Source organism: Mycteria americana, chromosome 7 (assembly GCF_035582795.1).
Source record: "Mycteria americana isolate JAX WOST 10 ecotype Jacksonville Zoo and Gardens chromosome 7, USCA_MyAme_1.0, whole genome shotgun sequence".
NCBI lineage: Eukaryota > Metazoa > Chordata > Aves > Ciconiiformes > Ciconiidae > Mycteria > Mycteria americana.
In genome coordinates, this window is record NC_134371.1 from 35,980,903 (window position 1) to 36,006,581 (window position 25,679).

At 39.3% G+C, this 25,679-nt stretch overlaps 1 protein-coding gene across 1 annotated transcript; it reads left to right on the plus strand.

Annotated features, from left to right (window-relative positions):
* The first annotated feature begins 16,968 nt into the window (after positions 1-16,968).
* On the plus strand, positions 16,969-25,042 carry PTGS2 (prostaglandin-endoperoxide synthase 2). Its single transcript, XM_075507807.1, has 10 exons — positions 16,969-17,301; positions 17,748-17,864; positions 17,976-18,119; positions 18,578-18,721; positions 19,109-19,290; positions 20,123-20,206; positions 20,389-20,635; positions 21,643-21,929; positions 22,087-22,234; positions 22,386-25,042. The coding sequence occupies exons 1-10, from the start codon at positions 17,250-17,252 to the stop codon at positions 22,790-22,792; spliced, it is 1,812 nt and encodes a 603-aa protein (XP_075363922.1). The 5' UTR covers positions 16,969-17,249; the 3' UTR covers positions 22,793-25,042.
* Positions 25,043-25,679: the final 637 nt, after the last annotated feature.

The following is a 25,679-nucleotide window of genomic DNA, read 5'->3' on the forward strand; positions in this document are numbered from 1 at the left end:
TGCCCCTGTCCAGAAGACAAGGCAAAGGTGACAAATAAGTCCTTTTCTTCTGCTGTTACACTTACAAATTTGGCACAGGAGCCTGAACGATTCTCACCAGGTTACACATGAAGCTAATGGCAAAAACCTAATTTTAATCTCAAAGTCATCTTCTTCTTCCAGTTCTGGAAGAACTGGTTCACTTATCCTGGTTGTTACATTTCTTCAGGGATATCTTTGATAAAGTTTAACACAATAACACAGTGCCTCACATAAAAAGGCAAGCATGGAAATTTGTCACAAACTAGAAACACGCAAAATAATTATTCATTTCCAAATGTAATGCTTTCTTTTAAATAAAGCCCCATTATTTTTTTCCATGTTTTGTTAGAATAAGTGAGACGCTTGGTCACAAATGACAGAAGCTTTGGGACTATGATTAGGTCAAGATTTGAGAACATTCATATTATCCATATGTTCCTATGCTATGAATAGAGAAGAGACCAATGGTTTTGCTCTTAAGAATATACATCTCCTTAAGTAACTATCTCTAATCCTAAACACAGAACATAACTATCTATGATTGGTGTATAGAAATATATAGATGGATCTTCACCCTCCTCTAAACTGAATGGGTCACAAGTTGGAACAGCAGCAGAAGCATCACACAAAAATCTGTAACATAATACATACACCTACATTATCTTTGTTCTGGGTTTTGTGTTAGTAGCTTAAAAAACCAACAACCTCCCATTCAATTTTCTCCAAGTTTAGCTATTTCTAAAGCTTTTCCAGTAGGATCCCATTTGTATTAACTCCTATTTTTGTTACCCTTATAGAGATACTTGGCTCTTTAGAGTATGTCAGTCCAAGTCAGCATTAATTAATCAGATTCAGCAAGGGAGTGTTAAACTCATGGACTGGACTTTACATACTGTACACACTGTCTCAATGGCAAGTTCATGACTGACCACTTTTCCTCATCATAATTCTGTGTATTAAAGCCTGAGGACAAGGTCATGACACTCTCAATGTAGATATTCACAGGATGTGTTTAAATCAAAGTCCTTCACAAGATCAACTTTATTTTGCCCCCACCTTTGCCATTTTTAAGTTGTAATGAGACAGCACAAAGAGAACCACTACTTCACAGAAGCTTTTTGAAAGGCATTTAAAGGCTTGGATAAGTAAAATGAATAATACATTTGTCACTGAAAAATTAGTACATAAAACATTTTTTTCTTACAAAGTTAAAGCCTAATAAAGCCCAAGTTACCCAAATAATGTGTTTGAAAACCTGCTGCTGCCTTTGAAAAACAAAGTGTGGAGGAAATAACATTACAGTAACAATGGATCAAAGCTCAGTCTAAGAGCTTATAGAAGGGGAAGGTGACTTTGTTTTAAAGCAAAGCTGATTTCATTTACTCATATTCACACTCTCATACTCGCAGGATTGCAAGCACTAGGATGTGTGTGTCCAAGTAGTCTGATCAGCATTTACACACCAAGAATGTGTTTCAAGATTGTGTGGTCAGGTTTCCTTCAATGACACAAAGGACAAGAGATGATCGCTATCAAGTCTTAATCGTAGCTCCTCTGTTCAGCTGATGTTGACAAGGATGTGCTGGGTTTTGGCTGCTTCTTCTGTATCTTTGGGAGCTGATGGTAATTAGTCTCTATCCTGTCAAATATCTGTGAGTCTTTATGATTTGCTCAGACATTTTCCTCTCAATCTGGTTGCCCTGAAAAGCTATACAGAGATGCGTTGGGCTCTTTATGACTTCTTAGTCTAGGTGTTCACATTTTTCTACTCAAGCACATATTTATAGAAGAGTATGCAGAAATACACCTAGCTAGACCCAACAGCATGTGTGTACAAATCATACCTGTACAGTGGATCCCCAACTATCCACACTTGATCCTTTATCAAATGTCAACATTGTCTAAAAGAACAAGTATGCCAAAGGAAAACCTTCATATTTTTACTTACATCTAAAATGAGTATGAAAAATGTAAAAGGCTATCTCGGTTTAATTACACTGCACTAGTTCAAAGAGGGATGCTTGGGTGGACTGCAATGACCTGCATGTAGTTTGACCCTACTCAAATTAGCCCTCTCTAACTATATTCCCTGGCAAGCAGATCAGTAATGTCTTTGGGCTATCAGTTGTGTGGATAAACTTTGTGTCCTCTCCCAAAAATGTTAATTTTTAAAATATTATTTCTTTTTGTTACTTTTTTTTACAATTACTTTTAATTTCCTATGTTTAGATATACATTATTATGCCTTATGCATATTTATCTAGTTGAGTTCATAAAACATAAAAAACTGGAAACCTGGCAAGGAAAATGTTGGGGTCAGAACCTGAGAGAAGAGATAGAAGAGGGCACATACGTACATTGCAATTCATGACTTGTACGCTCTCACAAACTTCAGCAAAAAGGGACCTGAATCATACACATGTACACACCCAGCTGAGAGCAACTTGCTGTGCATTTTCAGTTGGCAAATATTTTGAAACCCAACATTTTTCCTTTTAGAAAAGGAAGTGGGAAGACAACAGGAGGAGAACCTACAAACAGATGATCATTTTCAGTCTTGTTAAGTTTTCACCCTTATTCTCTGTGCTGTCAAACAGACAAAAGAACAACAGCAAGCCAAAAATTATCAACTAGCCATGCCCATTATTTATTAAGTCCGGTCTCTGAACTGAAGACACTATCCCAGCTACACAGGAATAACCTAGTGTTGCAGAGCTTGCAGCTCACCATAATCCCCAAGCTTTTCAAGAGGTGGGGTTTTTGACAACCTCTGTGAGCTGAACAGTTCTTGTAACTAGAGAAGGCAAACAATCCTCTCTCACACAACTCCCATACCATATCACGTCATATGGACAAAAGGAGGTGGTGTGAATTCAAAGAACAAGAAAGATGGCAATCACTACCGCAAAATTTGTATGGACTATTTTAGGACAAATTCCCTGTACAATTTGCACGTCAATTCAAATCTAATTTGCCTAATGGTACTTTATTAAGTAACTAAACAAAACATTTATTTCTGTTAGTGTTGTTTACCTTAATGTTAATTATTATCTTTTATTTTTGAAGTCAGCAAAATAAAGTTTGTTTCCTTTTTCTTTTCCCAGAGGTTTTTATATGTATCTTCCCCTTAGCCACAATACCCAGCAGGTATACTAACTCTCAAAATAGGCATTTTCAGTTTTTTTCTCACTGGAAGAAGATGAGGGTACAAGCAACGAGGAGGGAGAAAAGGAGATTTCAGTTATCTACTCCTTTTTGTACAGAAGTCAACAAAATGATGATTCATGTTCTCAAATTAGCAGGAACAGAGAGTTACTTTTGAAGTGATATTTAATTCACCAAATAAATCAGCTCTTGGCCAATGAAATCCATCAAATTAATCAGGCACAAATTAACATCAAATATACTTGCAGCTTCTTGTTCCATAACTTTTGTGAGCACAAGAGGAATCCTTCAAATCCTCCGTTCAGTGCAAGACATAATGAAATGCTTTATGGGGGTCCTTACACAAATCCATGAAAGTCAGTTTGGAAGCTCTTCGGCCACAGTTCATCTTGTATCTGAAAAACCATGCAGCACTACCATACCATGATAGTTCTCCTGGTCTAGAGGTGCTCTTGGACATAAAATAACAGCAAATTTTCCAAATCTGTCTATCCAGCTTCTGTTTTTCATGTTTTCCTAACTGTCTGTTGTCTTCCAGCATTGATTCAAATGACTGAAAAAAACATTAAAAACTTCTCTAGGGAGCCATGCTTCTAATCTACGACAGATGCATGGAATGAGCAGAGGGCTGAGTCTGTATGCCAGGCCGGACTAAAGTACTTCCAGCTCTTGTCAAAACAAAGCACTTTGTGTATACTCCGGAAAAAGCATTGTGCTGTATTTTAAACAAAAATTATGCAAATGTGGAATGCATTGTTTGCCGCAAGCTTCAAATATACCCGTTCAGACCTGGATAATAATATGGGTATGGCAAGGATCACTATATTTAGAGACATGTTCTGTAGCTTTCCTAGCAGTGCTCCTGTTCATGAATGCCTGACTTTGGGCACAACTGGGATTAGAGCTCAGGGCTCAGCACTCCATCCCAAAATGAGGACTGATACTGCTATTGACCCCAGACACTGGTAGTTAAAAAAGATGGTTAAAAATGGCTATATGAAATGTGAAGTTCAAAGCAAGAGAAAAAGATTCACCTTAAGACAAGGACATAGCTATGCCAGGTGAAAAAGCCTGTTTTTAATCCACATGAGGTTAACAATTTATTAATATTTTAGTTAAGCATCTGAGCAAGAAGGAACAGTTTAGCAAGAGGAAAATTAAAATTACACTCCTAATTAAGTTAGAATCAGAACACCCCGGGAAGGGGAGGTTTTGAGATTTTCACCTGGATGAAATCCAAACAGGCTTAGGGTATAAAATAAAACACACTGTCCCAATCAACACTATTTTTGATGACTGCAAGCCTAAAGTCATAGTTTTTGCATAGGAGCTGGTTCCCAAGTTACACAGTTAGGTAACTGTTATGCAGCTGATGGGCTGGTAGCAGTGTAAGAGACCTTTTGGATTTGATCTAAAGATAGAGTTCTGCATACAGGCTTGTTTCACTCCTGTTTGCCACAGCATTTTAACTGTCAAAATTTTGATGTTGTGCATAAGTTCTTTATTTCACATTAATCTTACACTACCTTGTGCTTAGGAGGACTTCCAGGTAATTGGCAAACACCAAAATATTCCATCCCCAGGATAAGACTCCTAGAGTATCCAAAACATTGCAATGTAAATCTCCATGGAGCTGCAGAGACTTGTTTGGGAGTGGGTAACAAATCAACTGATACCGTAATACCATATGCATAGTGAAGGGCAGCAAATAGAAAAAGGATGTTACTCAGATTACCTAGTAATTCCTGCTGTGCAAAGTGCTTTGCATTTGTTGGAGTTTTTTCTTCCCCATTCAATATTGCTTATAGTGTGACAATAACATATGACTTCTCACGGTACTGCCTTTATGTCGTTTACATTCACTAGTGTTAAAGAGCAGGGGATAAGGAGCCTTGGGCAAGGGGGCTAATCATTCTTACCAGCCAAGTGAAACGACAAAATGTTCTACACATAAATATTTCTCCTCTTTCCTACCCTCTGGAAAGCCTATAAACATTTCAAAATCCCCAAGAGCTAAGTTACAACACCTAAGAACTACTTTGCATGAAATGCTCCATATTTAATTGATACGGGCAGGAGCACCAGTTATTTCAAATTAGTTCAGCGAGAGGAAGTTCACAAGGTCTTGCTTGCCACATCCACACTTCCATTAACAGCTACCCCAAGATGCCCACAGGCCTGACCCAGAATTATTCGAGTTCACCAAGTCCAGCAGAGAGGGTGGAGGAGCCTTTCAGGAGTTGTGTTTGTGGTTAGAGCGAGCCATGGGGGAGCTATTTGCATAGGAGCTATGGCCCTTCCCTACAAAAATCAAGTCAAGAGGAAAGACACACACACACTGCAGAAAGTCAGGCACTTTTTTCCCAGCAAGAGCTGAAACTCTTCAGGAGCTGCAGGCAAAGAAGAAAAGCTCACCAGGAGCCAGAAGGGAATGGTAATCCCCATCGGCCCTGCCACCATCTGCTGACCTAGAAACCGCTGAAGGCCTATCACAAGATTGTGATAGCCTTTGCAATGGTCTGGAACCAGTCACTTCAAAGGAACTGGCGGTGGCTCAAAGATGCAATGACTCCTTGGGGGCACTAGCACAAAATTAGCTCTGCAGACAGAACTGTGTAATGGTGAAATATACCTGCTATTTCCATCCAAACCTGGCCTCAAGCTGAAGCTGAGGGCTGACTGGCCCGAGGTCTCTGGCAACTCTCTCCAAAACAATCCCAGGAAAACTACCATGCGAAATGAAAACCCAAAATAACATGCATTGCCAGAACATGTTGCAAAGCCCTCATTTACTTAATGAGCTACCTATAAGGAGCACAGAGCAAGGCACAGAGTAGCACCAGCACAGAATTTCCACAGCTGGTGGAAACAACTGAACAAGACAAGCTAAAATGTTTTCAGTTAGGTTTGTATGATTTATATTCTCTTCACTGAGGGTTAGGATGAGAAATAAATCAAAAAATATTTTAGAGACCACCTCTGGGTAGACAGAAAAAGAGTAGAAGAGAGTCACATCAATATTAACCCAAATTTACAATTGCTCCACAAAGAAACACCATTAAAATTCATGATATAGGACAAATTGTGTGGAGTACAATAATGAAAAGTGTTCACAAGATCATACACATTACTCTTACAAACAGTAATGAGATGTTCAGCTAGACATGAGTTCATCCTTTAACCTGTATGCTGACAATTCAGTATCTGGAACAAATAAACACATACACTTTTCTGAGAAAACATCCTTTCAGGAGGTATTCCCTCGTTTTGCTTTTTGTAAAGGAGTGTTCCTACAGGCAAAAGGTGCTCTGCAGCGATGCAGTTCACTGGGTTCTGTTCACTAACATACACAAATAGAAACAGTAAGCTGGTGACGTTCCTTTCGCAGCACCCAGGTTGAAACCTGTTGGAGCTCAAGCACCAAAAGGAAATGTCAGATGTTTTCCCTGGCAGATACTGAACTAGATGGGCTGTGGGTCTGATCTCTTACAGCCACTGCAGTGTTTGTATCTCCTTAATTATTTTCTATTTTTACATTTTTGATCATTATACATTTTCCCTAATTGAAAATTCTAGGAAAAAGAAATTAAAAACAGTGAGACTTTATTTCCTGATGAGTATTGCAATGGCATTACTTCCCTTGAAGGCTTGCTTTTGAGCCCAGCGAGCCAGCCAGTTTTTTTATGCCATTACATAATTGGCTGTCTCAAAAAGCATAAAAGCATTTGAACAATGTCTAAATTATTTGCGTTTGCTTACAGTCATATGTCTTGGCAAGACATGACATGATGTGATGTCTCCTTCACAATCATCTAATTTCATTTGGAAAAAAGCAGGAGTTTCTCCAGATTTTCTCTCCCAAGCCATACATTTTCTTGGCAGAATCTTCCTGGATTAAAACTCTTGTTGCAACCTGAGTAGTTTAACCTGCAATATTTCTTAAAGTGCTTTCAATTCCCACCGGTAACTATGAGTAATTACAGCAAGTTGCTTGAGTTTCTAAAGGCCTTTTAAGGAAAAGGATGATGGGGAACAGTTTTTATCTGGTCTCCATGATCCAGGATCCAGACTCTTTTATCTGAGTCCTTTTCCCTCACCAGTAACCATCTCATTTAATATAATTTCAGCCCTTTTATTTCTTAATTTCTTTCTATTTTTTAAATTGTAAGAGTATGTTGGAAGAGGGGCAAAGTGACAAGGCATTACAAGAACATTGGAAAACACTCCTGATTTAATTCTGGAAATGGAGATGACTGGAGAGGAGATTTGGGAGTTTGGGTAGCCTTCACTGGGCACAACCTGCTCCAGGAACTTCCCCACCCCAGTGCAAGCTATTACTATTATTTGTGCGGGCACAGTCCACTGTCCATGCCAAAAAGCTGCCATGAGATTTGTGTCATGGAACATATTTGTTTGTCTGACACCAGATGACTCCTCCAGCCTCCCAGCTGTGAAGAGCTAGGGTCAGTTTTAATGAACTCAACATCTTAATATCAACATTTTAATCCACATCTAGTCCTCAATGAAAAATACACCTTGATGGCATCTTCTTCTGTAGGCACTGAGCGAAGGCTCACAACAAGAAGTTGCAGAGTGGAGCTGCCCCCTTCTCAAAGCACTGAATGTTGTTACTTAACAAGCTGTATTTGATCATACTACAACCCCCAATGGAGTTACTTTAAAATTATTTTGCTGATCAACAGTAAGTACAGCAGCATCACAGCAGCCGACACAGCAACCTTTGCAGTACTTGCAAAGCAGCGTTTGAAATCCGGAGGACAAGGTGAGGACAGTTCACGCTTCCACAGATTTGCATCTAAATAAATCTCCACTGAATGTTATTATACACACTGTGGGTGTATCCACCTTGTGAGATTCTGCTGTTGATCACCAAAGTCCCATCACATATTGAAAATGTAAAAGCCCTAACAAAAAGTCTTACTGCATTGTACACATAAGCTTTCACAATTATTATTTGCATGTGAGCTTCACATACAGAAAATTCATTGCAATATATTAGACCTTGATGAAAACTCATCTGTAACTAAGAGAGTGGAAAATCATGATGAGATGTTATAGTAGTGTACTTAAGATTGTAAGAATATCCTGATACTTCTATTAAGCATTGCTTTAAGGACTGAAGTTTACAATGAACTACCTAAGTCAATAAATCCATCTCTGCAGTCACATACCCTTATAGACGGTAAGTGCCCACAGAACTGTATCACTCTGCATAGCCTCACACATCAAAGCCTTCCAGGAAAAAACTCAGCATCCCATAAGACAAATGTCTACATTAGAAGTACATGAGCTGCACTTAGGCAGCGCTGATTTTTTTTTTTTTTGAGTGCTTGATTATCATATTCTGTGAATACAGATGATTTATAGTCATACATAGTTATATATATAGTTATATATGTGGACTATATATATAGTTACATATGTGGATAAATGCTTTAAGTGCAGTTAGATTCAATCTTCTATTCAGTAAACCCTATCATGCAGTTTTATGCAGTTTACGCTAAAGTGCTGCTGCTTTTTTCCTTTTTTCTCCTTTGGCAAGTGATTATACAGCTCCATAACAAAAGACTGGGTTTCAGCTACATGACAAAGCAGCATTTGTATCACATCCTGGGTTCAGCTTTTATATTGAAGCATTTGATGAATACACCTATGAATGTTGTATCTACAGGATCTGTGAACTTCTTTTAGTGACTAAAGGCAGCTCACCTTATGAAACTACGAATTCTCGGACAACCTTACAAAATCCTGCAGCGTAGAGATTACTAGATGGAACAGCAGTTTTTGCACTGTTGTAAATTGATCTGTTAAATGCTCTTGTAGAAAAAAAAATCTCTTCTTTGCAGAAATAATGTTTACTTTCTGTAAACTGAATAAGAAAAGAGATTAATGACTAAAACTAAATAAACTTTAGTATCAAAAGAGGGGTTTTATATAAAAAAGCATTACGCTGAAACAATTTTCTACTCAGTAAAACCTACTACAGTTTCCTTTATCCAGTTTAATATTAGTCAGCAAGCTGGAAAGCAATGGAAAATTACGAAGTATGGTATTCGCTGCATAACAACAGACCAGCTTTCAGCTGCACAACAAAAGAGCGTGAGACTGGATGAAGGAATTCACTAAAAGTTAAGCAGGAAGTAGTTAAAAGAAAATTCCAGTATCTGCAATGAGGAACGTAATATTTGCAAATCTTCTCTCTGTGGACTGATTTTCTGTGGAGGTTTTCCACAGAAAGATAGCCTTTTAATTGTTTTGATATACAATGCTTACTATAAATGGCATAACACAAGCAATTACCCTAGTATGAGTTACAGCCGTTTTGTGAGATGACAAAAAGCAGATAAAATGTCAGCTGACGCTTCTTTATGTAAGGGAGTTACAAAATCTCATGACGTATTTTTCAGAGCTAACTGTGATCAAATGTCTACATAGGAAATACAAAGCATATTGAGGCTGCATGGAGAAAAAACCAGGGACTCTTCTAAAAAAAAACCCAGAGTACTGAATCACAATAGCAGAGAAGTTCACAGTTTAAGTTTGGTAGCCAATTGCCAATAAAGAAAACTTGGTTTTCTTCATTCAAGTAACAATGAAAAATATTTTCCATTCTAATAGGTACAGTTCAAACAGGAAGAAAATCCTATAGATGAGTGTATCCAAACAAGGTCTCTGAAAAATTATTTGAAATTAAAAAAAAAAAATCCATAGATCTGATCCAGAGCATAGCTGCCAAAAACAAACAGCTTATGTTTATGGCCTTTTCCTTTAAATTCACCATAAAATGGAATTAAAAGTCTTGCCACCTAAAAAAAATGGGACAGATAGTAGCTAGGATGAAATTTTCAGAGTCAGCCTCTGCCTCAAACTCAAACTATCAGATGGGATAAAAATGCTGTGCTTCATACTCCATTCGTCTATACTCCTTGGAAAAAGTTTGTCCTAGAGTACTTCAAGCTGAGTTTAAGTCATTTAGGGCTTGTTTTTCAGGAACTTGTCAGGCAGGACTGAATTTGTGACTACCAAGTTTGCAAATGAAGAAAAGAATAACATTGTCTAATAGATTTCATCTGAAAAACAAAACACACCATTCTGAAAGCCATTCTGCTGAGGTTTGTTCATTAACTTTCATTTAAAAATAATGTGAATTCAATGTCTAGTCACCTCCCAAAGCAAAGAGCTCAACGTTGCTTTGGATAAGGTGGAGATTCAAATTTTAGCTGTTATTAATAAGCAATTCTTGTGTTCTTTTTCTCTCTAGTTTTGTGACAAATTGATGTTTACCACATACCAAGAAGCGGTCAGATGCCCTATAGCCATGTTATAATAGAGGTAACTGGCAAAGAATTTGCAAAGCAAACAGGCCTGAGAGAAACCTGGCCATGATGCAGAACGATGAAGCGTACAAGTGTCTCATTTCACACCTTGTTTCACTAGTTAAATTTGATGTAAAGTCACTCTTTTCACCTTAGTTTCACTCCAGCCTTTGACTCTTAACTGAATATGTGAAGAATGTCAGAGGATTAAAACAAGAACTCGGAGACATTAATAAAAACAGAAGCATGGAAAGACTTACTTGAACAGGGTTTACTCTAAGCAGATGTTAATGATAGAAACGACAATCTTCCATATTGGAAAGCATCCCCCAAAACTCCTATTGGCTTCCAAATAAAACACAAGCTGTGCATTTATGTGTCTTCTTCAGTAGCTCGGGTGCAAAGGTAAGCTTCTTTGAAAAGGTAAAAAAAAAAAAAAATGGGGCCCAAACTTTCTCATGTCTTGCCTAAATCAGCCGTAGCTTTTTGTGCCATCTGCCTATTTTTGGTATGCCATTTTTCTGGATAATTCCAGGAGGAAAGAAAAAAAAAACCAACCCAAACTGATTTGGATAATCAGGTGTACTCCCATTTTCCTAAGCAATGATCAATGCCCATAGTTACCCCATTTAACTGACCTCCCACCTCAACCTCGTGCTCCTTGTCTCCCTGAAACAGGTCTGTGTACACAGCCAGAGCCCGCGCACAAGCATTTCTTGCTAATCACTGTGCATGGTATTTTTGTTGAGTGCAAGGCAGTCCAGTTCCCAGATCTCACATACTCTATATTCATACATATTTTTGACTGGAACAAATTTCTTCTGTGTTCCAGACAACAATAACAAAATTGCAGTAGTCTAGAAACTCCACAAATTACTTTCTCAGCACATTCTTACTGTGATTTTCCTGGAAAAATAAATAAACCTCCTTTGTTTTAAATCCAGGTAATGGAGTATTTTTGTTTTCCAGCAGAACCTAGGGGTGCCAATGAAACTGGGACCCAAATGAACAGAGCGCTCCATGAGGACACTGAATAAAGAGACAGAGAACTGGCAGCCCAGTTGCCTGGCCAGACAAACCAGAGGGTGATTACCTGAAAGTTTAAAGCAACTATGGAACTGAACACTTCTGTTAACACATTTCTGATTAGCAGAAGGCAGCAAAAGAAGCTTAAAGGCATCGACTTCCTCCTAGGGTCCTTAGATTTTCAAGAACATTTTCAGAACATCCAGAATTGTTATCGTATCTTTGTACCCATCAGCCTCAGAGTGTGTTTTTGCTTTGCATGCAACGTATTAAAACTTTCTGTGATAGCAAACTTCAGATTGAGCACATTTTGCAATAAAAGAGCAGAAAAGTACAGACTGAAGAAATAAAACTTGCTTGCTTGCCAGGAAATTACTGCACTATTAAACATGATGATAAGATTCCCACAATCACAAAGGAAGGGAAAACATTTGAAATATATTAAAAAGGCTTGAGGATAAATTCACTGCTAGTTTAAGTGCAAAGAGCCACACCAATTTGAATTCTGTTTACTCCTTTGAATCAGCTGATAGGAGGAGTCTTTGCTTTACCAATGTTCTTTCCATGTAACGCATGGATCCTATACAATCTATTGGCTGGATGATTTTTCCATTTTAATAGAAACCTGTAAATGCAAACAATGGATAGGAAAAAAAGTGTTTTCTTTCCTTCCATTTTATAGAGTACCTATAATTATTTCACTCCTGTTTCTATGCATGTGTCACAAATACCACGTTTCACGTAACTGCATGTTACACCTCTGAACTAGCTCATGGTGAACATAAACCTGGCAAGGCTCTGATGTGGATCTTTGTAACTACGAATAGAAACATGCCTTTATTTAATACTGTGCATTATCTACTCACTGTTTTAGAAAAATACTGGGTGCTCACTGAAGTGGAGATGAGCAGCTCACTTCATCAGCACCTCATTAGGGACCATAAGCAGTCTTCGCAGTCTCATGCTCTCTCCCCAGAATATTCACAACAGCATAGCTCTGTCAGAGCCTTTCTGTTAGTCATCCCTACCTTGGAAGTGGCCAGACACCCCACTATGCAGGTGAAACTCGGCAGAAGTCAAAATCATCCTGGCATCCAGACAGCTACTCGTGCTCTACTTCATCTCAACTCCAAAGCTTACTGTCCAATCAACTCATCAGTGAGCAGAAAAACTAGTGAGAAGATGCAGCTTTTTCCCTGGAAAAGCAATCTTCACAGGGATTCTTTAACTCTAAGGTATGCAACAAAATCCTTTCACTCGCTATGGACACAATTTTAACAGCTCTGCAACTTAAAGGTAGATTATTTTGTTATTTTCACCAAATATCACACAAAATAAGAATAAACTCACATGCCCTCTAAGAACCTTAGGTTCTTAGACCACATAGAGAGGACAACGAGAAAACAACAGACAAGCAAAAATGCATTAAAAAGTCTTAATATTTGATTTTTAAACCAATTTGGGGACGTACTTTATGATTACAAAGTGGCAACTTATAAAAAACTTGTGTTTACTTTTTTTTTCCCCAGCAAATTATAAATCCTAATTCATCTTGCCTTTCAGTTTAGCACGCTTCTCTGACATACACAGCATCCGGCTCACGGTGAAAGCCCCTGGGAGTCATTCCCATGCATCTGATGTCAAAGTAATTTTTTAAATTATTTTTTAACAGCGTAATAGAATCTGGTAGTTCAAGTATTTGTTCAATTCCATTTTTGGTAGCTACAATTTGAAATTTTGAGAGAAGAAAAAGTATTCCAAATGATCCATTTATCTTTTTATGTTCAAGTTACTTAAAATTACTCCATTTTTTTTCCTGTCTTTTATTTAACAATTTCTAATGACAGCTTAACCTTGCAAAGTTTGGTTACAAAACAGAGCTTTATGTGGCTTGGGTTGTAAATGATTAAATTAACAGAGGTTATTCTCAAATAAGGTATCATCTAAACAGTAAGAAGAGCAAAAATGAGCTGCATGCCATCATTTATCATGCCATACAATATGAAACAAACGTCCAGCAAAAGAGGGCACTAATACTCAGTGAATCCTTCTGATTCCTTAAAAGTTGTCAAAAACAGGTCATGTGGCGTTCTACCTACTATTGTGGCAAAAAAATCTGTATTAGCTTATATTCCGCTATGTATAGAATTGTGGCTTAATTTCCATGTGCGGCTGTTAAGAAACGTCCCAGAATGGCAGAGCTGAATTTCACTTCAGGGGTGCAAATATTCCTGATGAGAAGTGAGGAATTTACTAATTTTTCCCACTGAAGCATAGCTACAGATAAAATGAATGAAAATAATCAGGGGGAAAAGATGCATTTGCTGGAAAGATTTTGTTGCTTTGAAAACTATGCGTAAAGGCTGTACACACCTTGCAAGGAAGACGTGATGGGCTTTGCAAAGCCTCAATCACCCTTCCACAGAAATGCCATCTCAGAAAAATCATTATTATTAGAACAATAGCATTTGCCTTGGATTTTCAGGAGTCAGTGCAAAAATGCAGTAGCACCAGTGCCAGGGGACAACGTTTTTCCCTGCTGCCGCTCCGTCTCCCTTTCTTCTAGTGGCATTACTGAAGCATTTCAGTCATTATGGATTGCTGTATCTTCTCCCAATACTGTCCTGAAACCTTGCCTTAGGAAAACAGTAAACTGACCTCAGCAAATAGATGTGAATTCAATATATATTCTATATATAAGCTTTCATATGCAGTTAAACCTAAAATAGGAACAGGAACAAACAGCTTTCAGGGAATCACCTCCACCAGAAATTTCAGCCAATGTAAAAATGTTGATGTTGAAGCTACTTTGTTCCACAGACTGCTGTCATCTGGACCACAGGGTACTTAAAAGAACTCTCTCAGAAGTAAAAATAATACTGATTTTTTTGCCAACACAGTTTATATGCTAAAAATAAAAGAGAGCACTTGTTAGTTGATGCGTAAAATCTCCACCTGGTGGTGAATCCTGCCACAGAAAACTATTATTTTTAAGAAAAATTCCCATTCCAACATATAACCAGTTCTTTATTATAGACAATCCCAAAACAAGTGGGGAAGGGCAGCCTTCAGAAAAACAGCACAATCATATCTCCCTGATTTTCCATCATCTTGGAAAGCTGAAGAATCCTTTGAGTTATACTGCAGCTATCAGGTGCACAAGTGACCTTCCCTAGCTGAAAACAGACTTACAGAGAGGTCACGTTACACCGTATGTAGGGTAGGGTGAAAGGTGAAGTGTGCTGACTGTTTTTTCAGGTGCACAAAGTGCTGCTTCCCAAGGAGAAGCGTCCTCTGCCAAGGCTGAAGTTCTGCCCTGTTGCTCGATTTGCACATTGGTTATTTATAATAATTGAAAACTTTAAGCAGTATCAGCTACCTATATCCCCAGGGTCCTCCAAATCATAGCATAGTTAGCTTTGTATTATCATTTTAGGGGTAATTCTCTAGCTGCACACAATTAGTTCAGTTTTCCCCTTAACACTGCTAGTTCTACACCCTAGAAACATTTTCTGGATTTACATTTTCCTGTGCACCTTATTAAAATGTAATGTCTCACTTGCCTAGTGTTTTCAGTAAAGTCTTATTATCTAACAGCATCAATAAAAGCTTTGTAAGAGAATAAAATCAATGTAAAATGGACATACAAAATCTAGGATGTCAGACCCTTTATCTATGGCATTGTGCCTACCATGCCCCCCATTCTATAACCTGTTCCACTGGACATTACCAGTGTTTCATAATTAGTCAATTTGGCTCATACACCTTGTAATGGAGAAACAAAACATCCCCCTTTCACACTTGGTAAGACTGAGCAACAGTTACAAGACTTGCACGTAGCCACAGCCTGCAGTGACCTACAGTTCGCGCAGGAACAGGCTCCTGACAGCCATCCTCTGCTTCAAGAATATGACCAAGACCGGTACTTTTTTTACATGTTTGCGTGTAAATATATAAATATATAATATATGCCTTTTCCTATGCCAGAAGAATCATGCAATTACAGACTTCCGTGCACCATTGCCTAAAACATCTAGGATGACCTACTGCTGATGTATACAAATTATTCACTAACCGCAATACAGTTCTTCTGGGCCAAAAATAAGATTTTGTTTAAACTGGACCAAATCCACTTTCTGTAAAGTCATCGATTTGCAATTTAAACACAATCAGCATCGAACATCAAAAGGTATTTTTATTGAAACAGCAATGGATTTTTTTTCCCTTTGGTGTTTGATGCTGACATCAAGGGTGAAAGTGCGAGCAATGGGAAGACGGCCGCAAGCCCCCACCAGCACGCCGTAGAGAATTACACAACTGCGTTACATCCTACTTGTTTCATAGTACATTTCCCACGTGCAACAAAGATTAAAAATAGTAGTACAGTGTACTGATTAAAAAAAAATCTATTACAAAAAGGTAAAGCATCCTCAAATGGCAAAATCTGTGCAGCATTTGAAGGAAATGAGCAAAGATTTGTTTACAAAGCGACTACACAGAGCAGTGGGGGATATCTTAAAGCAAAAGTACTGGGGAAAAGTCACTGATCATTTCAAAGTAAGATGCCTAATAATGGGATTTGGTCTCATCAGAAACACAAGTATATAGAAATAAAATTAAATACTCTCAGTATTTATTTCTCCCCTCTGTGTGCATTCATTTGCAACACAACTGCTTTGCAGTGAGCCCCCTTTCACGCACATAGAGCAAAAAGTCCTCCAACCACTTGTTTAATGAACATATTAAAATTACCTCATTAACAATCCAAAACCTACGTTCCCAAGAGTGCTCAATGCTGTGTCAGACAGAGGGGGGAACCCCAAACGTCAGTAGGATACTAATGGTAGCGTGCCTGGTGCCCATTTAATTTCTTCTGCTGGGTGACAGTTTTCATTGCACTTTTTCAGTCAGGGAAGTGCGTTTTCTCCCGCGGGCGCGGGGCCACGCCAACTGCAGAGCCCCACGGCGGAGACGTGCAGTAGCGAGCTGCATTTTGAAAACATCACTTGGAAAAAGGGCATTTTGGGGGGGTGAGAAAACGGGGGGGAGGGGCGGAATTTCGGCACCTCTTTGGACCCCACGCACCCGTGCCGTTCGGCACAAAGCGAGCCGCCGCGAAGCGCCGTGAGGCCCGGGACGGCCGCGGGAGGCTCCCCGCTGCCCTGTCCTGCCCTGAGGAGACGCCGGCGGCGCTGAGGAGCTGTCTCCGTAAAAGCACCACCACTACCTCCTCTTCGTCCTCCTCCTCCTCCTCCCCGAGGCCGCCGGGAACTCAAAAGGGGCGGGGGGCTCCAGCAGCAGCCCCCCCAGGCGGGTGCTCCCTGGAAGGCCGCGAGCAGCCAGCGCGCCACGGCCCGCCGCGGCGGAGGCTTGGCAGAGGTACGACGGCAGCGCCGCCGCACGTCCACCACCACCTCAGTGCCTGCGTCGCAGCACGACGGCGCCCGGGGGTGGGCGACCTCGGCCCGTAGCAGGTGGGAGCGGCGGCAGCGGCGACGGGGCGGGGCGGACCGGCGCGCAGCGGCGCGAAATCCCCCATTTCGTGATAGTTTCCGGCGCGCGGGCGGAGAGGGGGTGACTCATTCGCGGCGCCAGGAATAAATAGGCGGGCGCCTACCTGGGAGCGGCACTGGGTTCTCGGCGCCGAGCACCCGCAGAGCCTGAGACGCAGTGAGAGCTCCACCACAGCCCTGCTGGGACATGATCCTGCCCTGCGCCCTGCTGGCCGCTCTCCTGGCTGCCGGCCACGCAGGTGAGTCCCGTCCCCCCTTCACGGGGGCAGGAGCGTGTCCGGCCGTGGATGAATCGTGATTCAAACCATGGACGGTTTTTTTTTTTTTCTTTTCAGCTGCACATAGATTTAATTAATGATTTTTTAATGTTCTGTATTCTTTTGTGGTTTCTTGAGTACTTGATGTATGGTAGAAAGGATGTCAGGCCTCCATTGCCCTGTGTGAGACAGTCCAACCATTCTGAGTGGGTTTATTGCTGTCAGGAAACACAGCCAAAATCCTATGCTTTTGTTGATAACTATTACTTGTAGTAGCCTAAAGTGAATGGATGCTCATTCTTTTGTCTTCCTGATAAGCATTAAGCTTCAGGGTGTTGTCTACCTACATCTGAAAAATTAGCTTAGTGAGATCAGAATACCAGTGTAGCTATAAAAGACACTAATTGGAGCATTTGGTTTCACTTCAGCCAACCCTTGCTGCTCAAATCCGTGTCAGAACAGAGGAGTATGCATGACAACAGGATTTGATCAATATGAATGTGACTGTACAAGGACAGGATATTATGGGGAAAACTGTACAACACGTAAGTATCTTAAATCTCTGTTCATGGAAATGAAATTTGAGAATTCAGTTTCAGGATTGCAGGTTATTCTCAATAGCTAACTTACAGTAATCTTTTCATAAATGCTCACAGCGGAATTCTTCACGTGGCTGAGGCTGACATTGAAACCTTCACCAAATACTGTCCACTACATCCTCACCCACTTCAAAGGAGCCTGGAATATTGTCAACAATGTTCCCTTCTTACGAGATGCTATTATGAGATATGTATTAACATGTAAGTATGACTTCTCTCTTCTGGTCCTCTTAACTGGCAGAAATTACTCATAGGACTCCAGAATATTGTACTTGATTGGTCCATATATAAAGTTAGCAAGCTAAAATGCTCTAAGGTAAAAACACTAACCAAAACTTAAGGTTTCAGCACGATTGCAGTCTTGTGTGAAATGTGCTTTGAAATGGAAATAAATTTTGCTCTAATCTCTAGTAGAATCCAGGATTTTACTAGCATAAACTTTGCACCAAATTGCTCATGTTGATAGTTGGATCCAGCTGATAATCCAGGACCCAGTCCTGTTATTCAGTAACTGTAATCCCATTTAACATCAGTAACTGATATGTCTTGAATTTGTCAATGCAACTGCTGCCAAAAGATATGGAAAAGATCTGGCCTTGTGATTTACTTTTTGAGACTAAAATGTACAGTTTTAAAAAAAATACTTCTTTCTTTTCCAGCAAGATCACACTTAATTGACAGCCCACCAATTTACAATAGTGACTATAGTTACAAAAGCTGGGAAGCTTATTCCAATCTTTCCTATTACACAAGAAGCCTTCCACCAGTAGGACTTGACTGTCCAACACCAATGGGTGTTAAAGGTAAGGAATAAACCAGATGCATAATGTTCACTTCTATGAATTTCTGCTTATCCTATCCTCTTAGAAAACACCATGAGATATGCTTGTCTAACCTTTTTTCCAGTGTAATTGACTTTAAGAATAGCCATGTTTTGGCTACACTGTGTAAAGACCTAAAAAATAACTATTCTGGTTTTCATTACTGAGTTACATGCTAAAACCAAGGAATTTAGAAGTTTAATAAAATCAAGTAAGTGAGCATAGAAAAGCAGATAATTCCCCTTATTTGTATGCTGCTATCCTTCAATAATACATTGAAGGTCTTAAGATTTTTGTTGTTAGGAACAAAATTAAGTATTGCATAAACATATGCAATCTTGAATATTTCACTATTCCTTTGTCTTGCAGGTAAGAAAGAGCTTCCAGATTCAAAGCTGATTGTGGAGAAGTTTTTGCTAAGGAAAAAATTTATTCCTGACCCACAAGGCACAAATATGATGTTCACATTCTTTGCCCAACACTTCACTCATCAGTTCTTTAAGACAGACCACAAGAAGGGACCTGGCTTCACTAAAGCTCTCGGCCATGGGGTATGATCATAGCTCTAACTTGAACATAGCACTTAGTTCTTAGGAGCTACTGAGCAGCTAGAATGGTATCTTACAGGTTGTCAGGGTACACAAACACTGGTGCATGTACTGTGCAACACTGTTTGCCGCAAATGGGTGGGCTTACCCCTTCTGTAACTACTTCTTAGGCAAAATTCTAGCAGTCGATAGTGTCTCTTCCTGGGTCAGAACTGCTTGTGCAAAGCATGTGGTTCTGTTTAAAATATCTGCACAGTGACCTGTATGATTTTTGTTATTCTTCCCAATAATCTGCTTACACCTAAAGCATGTTAGATAGGTTCTGGATACTCACTGGCTCTGGACTCTTTCTGTCAGTTGCAAAGAGCTGTATCTAGCACTGTAAAGTATCTTGTGTGCTGATAATTGAAGAGACTTAGCTTAAAAAGAACTTCAAAAGCAGACTTGGATTTAGGATCTTTATCTACAAAACAGGCAGCCTTTGGAGAAAGAGTTCTTCAATATGTGTATGTCTAAAATGGAAATATGTATGGGTATGTCTGTATATACAGAAAGAGCTGTCTGCATAATAGAAAGCTGCTGACACTTCAAACAGAGTCCTCTTAAGTTGCCAGTCAACTTAAAAACTTGCTCTTATGCAGAGACTGTTCCAGTTGCCAGGAAATAATTTGGTTTCATCTTAAATATCAGTGCATGATACTTACAAGGTAATAATATAATTAAAAGGTAAACATCTAAGGAATGAGCTGCTATTGGCATCCATAGAAGTGGGACCTGTCCTAAAATAGCAAAAAATGCAGCTTGGTTTCATGTTCCAAATGCTTTTATTTTATAGGTTGACTTGAACCATATTTATGGAGAGACTCTGGAGAGACAACTTAAACTGAGACTTCTAAAGGATGGAAAGCTAAAATACCAGGTATGTCTTACCTCAGAATTCCTGCCTTCTTATTGGATGACATTTCCTAAAACTAGCACTGTGTGCATGATGTAGTTGATCTAAAGTGTAAGCCTAAAGTCAGTACTAACAGAATCAACACAGCTTAACTCATAAGCATCATAGCTTACAACTCTCTTTGTTCTTTCTCCTTCCCCTGGCAGATGATTGGTGGAGAAATGTATCCACCAACAGTGAAGGAAACTCAGGCAGAGATGATCTACCCTCCTCATGTACCTGAGCACTTGCAGTTTTCTGTTGGGCAGGAAGTGTTTGGTTTGGTCCCAGGCTTGATGATGTATGCTACAATATGGCTGAGGGAACACAACCGGGTCTGTGACATCCTGAAACAGGAGCATCCAGAGTGGGAGGATGAGCAGCTGTTCCAAACTACTAGACTCATATTGATAGGTGAGTGTCACTTTTACTACATGGAACTCCAACCTTCTCTTGAGTGTGACACTTCTACCCATTATCTACTGCAGCTGCAGTAGGTGTAGTAAGAGGAAAAGCTATTACTTAAATTGATGTGTAAGGGCATACATCTGAGTCTTCATGATCTGTCACTGGGATTGTATTTAAGATACAGCTTCCTCCCAGCTACGTTGAAGACAGAACTGAAGAAGACTGAGCTAAGTGATACTTAATTCCCTTATCTAAGGGAAACAGAACTGAAAGCAGTAAAAAGGCAGGAAGCTAAGGTTTGCTTCTCAGAGGGAAAGTGTGTGAGGCTAGGTGACCTCAGACTCTTAGATCCTGTGGGGTTTTCTGTGGATTTTTTCCCCTGGGGTTAGGTCAGTTCAGGTATGCTTTAAAAGAAGGCTATGATTAAGTCTAAAGTTCAGGAAGTTATGTAAAATGTAATTCTATATACTTCTGTCTAATTATCTGTTCAGTGGTATTTTGTTTTATGTAAATGATGATGTACACTACGCTTGAAAAGACCTTGCCCAAACTGTGACTGGAACGGTAAACCAAGACAACTTTATAAAGCACCTCAGAAGCTGAGAGTTGCTTTCAGATACCAACTTTCTTCATTATCCCCTACCTCTATCCTAGAGAGTATTGTGTAACTGAACACAATATAGGTACTGATGTGTGCTGTCTGGTGGAACATAACATGGAAGCATATCTTGGGAGGTGGGGAGCAGGCTATAGAAAACACTTCTCTACTACAGCCAAAAACTCTTGGGATCTTAAGTGCTGTTCCACCCCTTACTCATAGTCATGTAAAATATGTGAATCATTTTCTATAAGAGATAACGGAATGTTGAAGGGTTTGTTATCCTGATCACTGTAGTATATTTTTTTTTTTTTAGAACAGTTGAGAAATGGTATTTTCTCTCAGAGCAGGGTAATGACCTAAAGTTTCTCAGGGAACCAGTACCAATATTCTCTTCTGTTTCATTGACCAACAGGAGAGACTATCAAGATTGTTATTGAGGACTATGTGCAACACTTGAGCGGCTACCACTTCAAACTCAAGTTTGATCCTGAACTGCTGTTCCACCAGCGATTTCAATACCAGAACCGAATTGCAGCTGAATTCAATACTCTCTACCACTGGCACCCACTTCTGCCTGACACTTTCCAGATACACAATCAGGAGTACACTTTCCAGCAGTTCCTCTACAACAACTCTATAATGCTGGAACATGGCCTTTCCCATATGGTGAAGTCTTTCTCCAAGCAAAGAGCTGGCAGGGTAGGTACTTTCTCAAGTTGCTAGTGAACCAACAGAGACATAAACTGGGGGTGGGACAAGGGGGTAGAATAAAGCTATCCAAAACTAATCATATACTATAAAGGCACAACTTCATGATTCTTATTGGGAGATCTTACTACTCTTCATCTTTAAATAGGTTGCTGGTGGGAAGAACGTTCCTGCTGCAGTACAGAAAGTAGCAAAGGCTTCAATTGACCAAAGCAGACAAATGCGATACCAGTCCTTGAATGAGTACAGGAAACGCTTCATGTTGAAACCATTCAAATCATTTGAAGAACTTACAGGTAACAGTTTTCATCTTTTCTAACAAACAAGGGCCCTTTTCTTAAAATGGTTAACAGTCCTGCAATGCTATTACTGGACTTGAACAGGATAGTGTTGCAATGAAAACAGGATTTTTTTCCACTTACAGTTTTTACTCATCAATAATTACAGGAGAAAAAGAAATGGCAGCTGAGCTGGAAGAGCTTTATGGAGACATTGATGCTATGGAGCTGTACCCAGGCCTTCTTGTAGAAAAGCCACGACCAGGTGCCATCTTTGGTGAAACAATGGTGGAGATTGGAGCACCATTTTCTCTGAAAGGACTGATGGGAAATGCTATCTGCTCCCCTGAGTACTGGAAGCCTAGCACCTTTGGTGGAAAAGTGGGCTTTGAAATAATTAATACTGCCTCCTTACAGAAGCTCATCTGCAACAATGTGAAAGGCTGTCCTTTCACTGCTTTCCACATCTTAAATCCTGAACCCACAGAGGCAACTATTAATGTTAGTACCTCAAAAACAGCAATGGAAGATATCAACCCCACACTACTACTGAAAGAGCGATCTGCTGAGTTGTAAAAATTAATCTATTTATTTATTTAACTATATAATTTATTCTATTTATGGCTTTAAAGTGTTTCAAAACAAACAAAAAAAACCCCAAAAAATCTTGAGCATCTTCATTGTGGGGGTTGCCCTAGATTCCTTACTCAGGTAAGGCCTCTATTTACAAAAGGGATTTTCTGTGTCTGAGCTCTACAGTTGTGAATCCCTTGATTAAAGTCTTCTGTAACAGAACTATGTATTCCAAAGTGGACAAAGGTTCCAACTTTTTTTTATGTTTTCATACTTGACAAAGGTTGTTGGTGGCTTTTTGTCTTTTCACTTGATAGGTCACAACACTAAAAGCAAGTTGTTGCTTCAGCAAATCCTTAAACTTGAAAACAGGCCATTGAACTAAAAGTACAAGAAAAAATTGACTTAATGGAAGCTGCCAGAAAAGATTATTAATTCAGTATGAGCACTCCAAGATTAACAAAAAATACATATACTTGACTCACTTATGTATGTAAAGTCAGAAAATGCATTGCATTTATCGTTGATACTACCTCTCCCTCATTGCAAATAAGGCACTTTGTATAGTAACTTATATGTTTATTTTTGTGTAAGTCACTTTTATGTGGCATTACACTTTTTTAATTTAATTATTTAAAGAAAATGGAACTTGTCTTGGATTCTACTTGTTTTTGAAGCACATGTCACAGAAGTATTATTTGTGTAAGAGGATGATAATAAGGTACTGAGCTTAGAAATAACTGACTCTCAGGCTGCAACACAAGGCTGCTTGTATTTTGAGACAGATGTTTTATTGTGCATGTTTGGGGAGGTCTTAAACTTAGTCCAAAGTATTGTATTTTCATAGCTGTAGTTCTTTTGGTCTACTTGATAATATAACTTTAATCTCTGTCACTTTAAGGACAAATGGACAGTATAGCTTTAGTTAAGGATGTGACTATAGTATAGCTTTGTGTACCCAAAACATGGAGTTTGTTGGGGAACAGTGAAAACTGAGAAGCTGTGTAAACATGTGCAGCAGAGAAATGCATACAGAATAGATCTAGCAAAACTTCAAGGCACCAAGAGTTGGAGGTAGCTTATGTCTACAAACACAAGCCATACTTGTGACTTATAGTTCTATTTATTGGGGGAGGAGGGATAGTATTTTGTTTATAACTTAAACGGAGGCATTTTAAGTGGCTTAAACTTAAATAAAACTGGCTAGCTAGCACAAAATCTCCTAGACATATTTGTCCTGATCAGCACTAAAATCTTATCAGCACTAAAATCTTATCTGGTCTTATCTGGGCACATAAGAAGTTACACAGGATCTTGTACCAGCACTTCAAATTTTGCATATAAGGGTATCTTTTTAATTTCTGGAGAGGAAATGTAGAAGGGTAATCTTCCCATAAAAACAGTTGGGGACCTATAGGTGAACTATAGGTACTCCACTTCAGACTGGAGTAGAGCAGCAACCTGCTATTCTGTGCCCCTGCCTAAAATTCCTTGACTACTTGTGGAAAAGGACTTGTTTTGTATTTTGTCTGAATCTCTTGAACATTTGTAGAGGCTCATGCATTGTAACAGCTATGGCAGTAGTATATTTTGACTGTGAGTTCTGTTTTGTTGATTTGTTTAGAGACACTGATTAACTTATGCTGTGTAAGTTTGTAATTGTTAGCATGAATAGCTGAATCAAGAATCTCCTATAGCAATCAATACTAGTGACTGATTTGAGTGGTCTTTAGTATGAATGCTTTGGGAGAAAGGGCATTTGTTTTCCTTTTTCTATTTGAAGAATGAAAAAGGGGAAAAACTTCAATAACCTTGTATTAAAAGGTGGTTAGTACTGTGTATGCTAGTAAGTGGAAACTGCTTGGACACTTGTTAAACATGTAATTGTCATTCAGATCCATCTTTGGAACACGCTTCTTCAGAGCACCCTTCTGCCATTAACAAGGAAAAGTGTTTGGCTTAGAGTCAAAGGGAGACAAGTCTGGACAGATCTAGTTATTTTGGAGTAGGTAAAGAGGAATTCCTCAGACTATGTCATTTGAGTTAAGTTATAAGCTGCTTCAGAAAGGAGTCATGTTCACTCTGCATTTTGTACTCTGCAGCCACATTTCAACAGTCACTTATCTGTAACCCAGCCTGCTGGGTTTGGCTGGGTTTAAGTTGCTCATGATAAATGTGTATGTTTGAGATTATTTATTTAAAATTCTATGAATTGTTTTTCATTTTATTTTTCTAGGACAAGAATGTTTTTAAAATGCAATTGTTTATATAAATAAATTAAAAACATTACCTGTATGGGCTCACTTACATGTGATTTCCTTCAGCAATATTTAGTATGAAACAATTCTTTCATCTTATTTGCCACTTAAGGTTAAATGGAGAATTCCAGGGAATTACTAACAGCATTAAGTTAGGCCCAAGATGCCTAAACTTAAAAATAATCATATTTGGATGACTTTTTTTCCTTTTGGTCACCAGTGAAAAGGGATTTCACTATGACATTCCTAGAGAAGCCAGCTGCTATTCACCATAGTAAAGATGCCAGCAATGCCATCTCTTGAGTACCCAGGTGCTTTAGAGGGAAAGTACAATATTAGAGTTACACCAACACCAACCTCCCTTCACCCCTATTGAGGGCTAAGACTTTCCAAGCAAGCACGGTCCATAGGTATTTCTCTTCAAGCTTAGGGGGAAACTGCTTTGGGATATGAGCAACCACTGGACAAGGTCTTTGCACTTGAGCATGTTTTCAGCAGTGGTAGCTTGTCCCTGTTGTCAGACAGCAAACTGAAGCTGTGACAGCCACAAGGGCCCTGCTTTGTTATCTTTATCACAGTTACTGACTAACTTTGCAAAGGGTCGTGCAAGCTGGAAAGATGGGCAGTGGGGC

Excerpts from the sequence above, each read along its gene's own strand:
- PTGS2 (XM_075507807.1), top strand. The coding sequence starts at position 17,250 with ATGATCCTGCCCTGCGCCCTGCTGGCCGCTCTCCTGGCTGCCGGCCAC. Across the intron at positions 20,636-21,642 it reads TACTAGACTCATATTGATAG|GAGAGACTATCAAGATTGTT; the intron begins GTGAGTGTCACT and ends ATTGACCAACAG. Across the intron at positions 21,930-22,086 it reads CCAAGCAAAGAGCTGGCAGG|GTTGCTGGTGGGAAGAACGT; the intron begins GTAGGTACTTTC and ends ATCTTTAAATAG.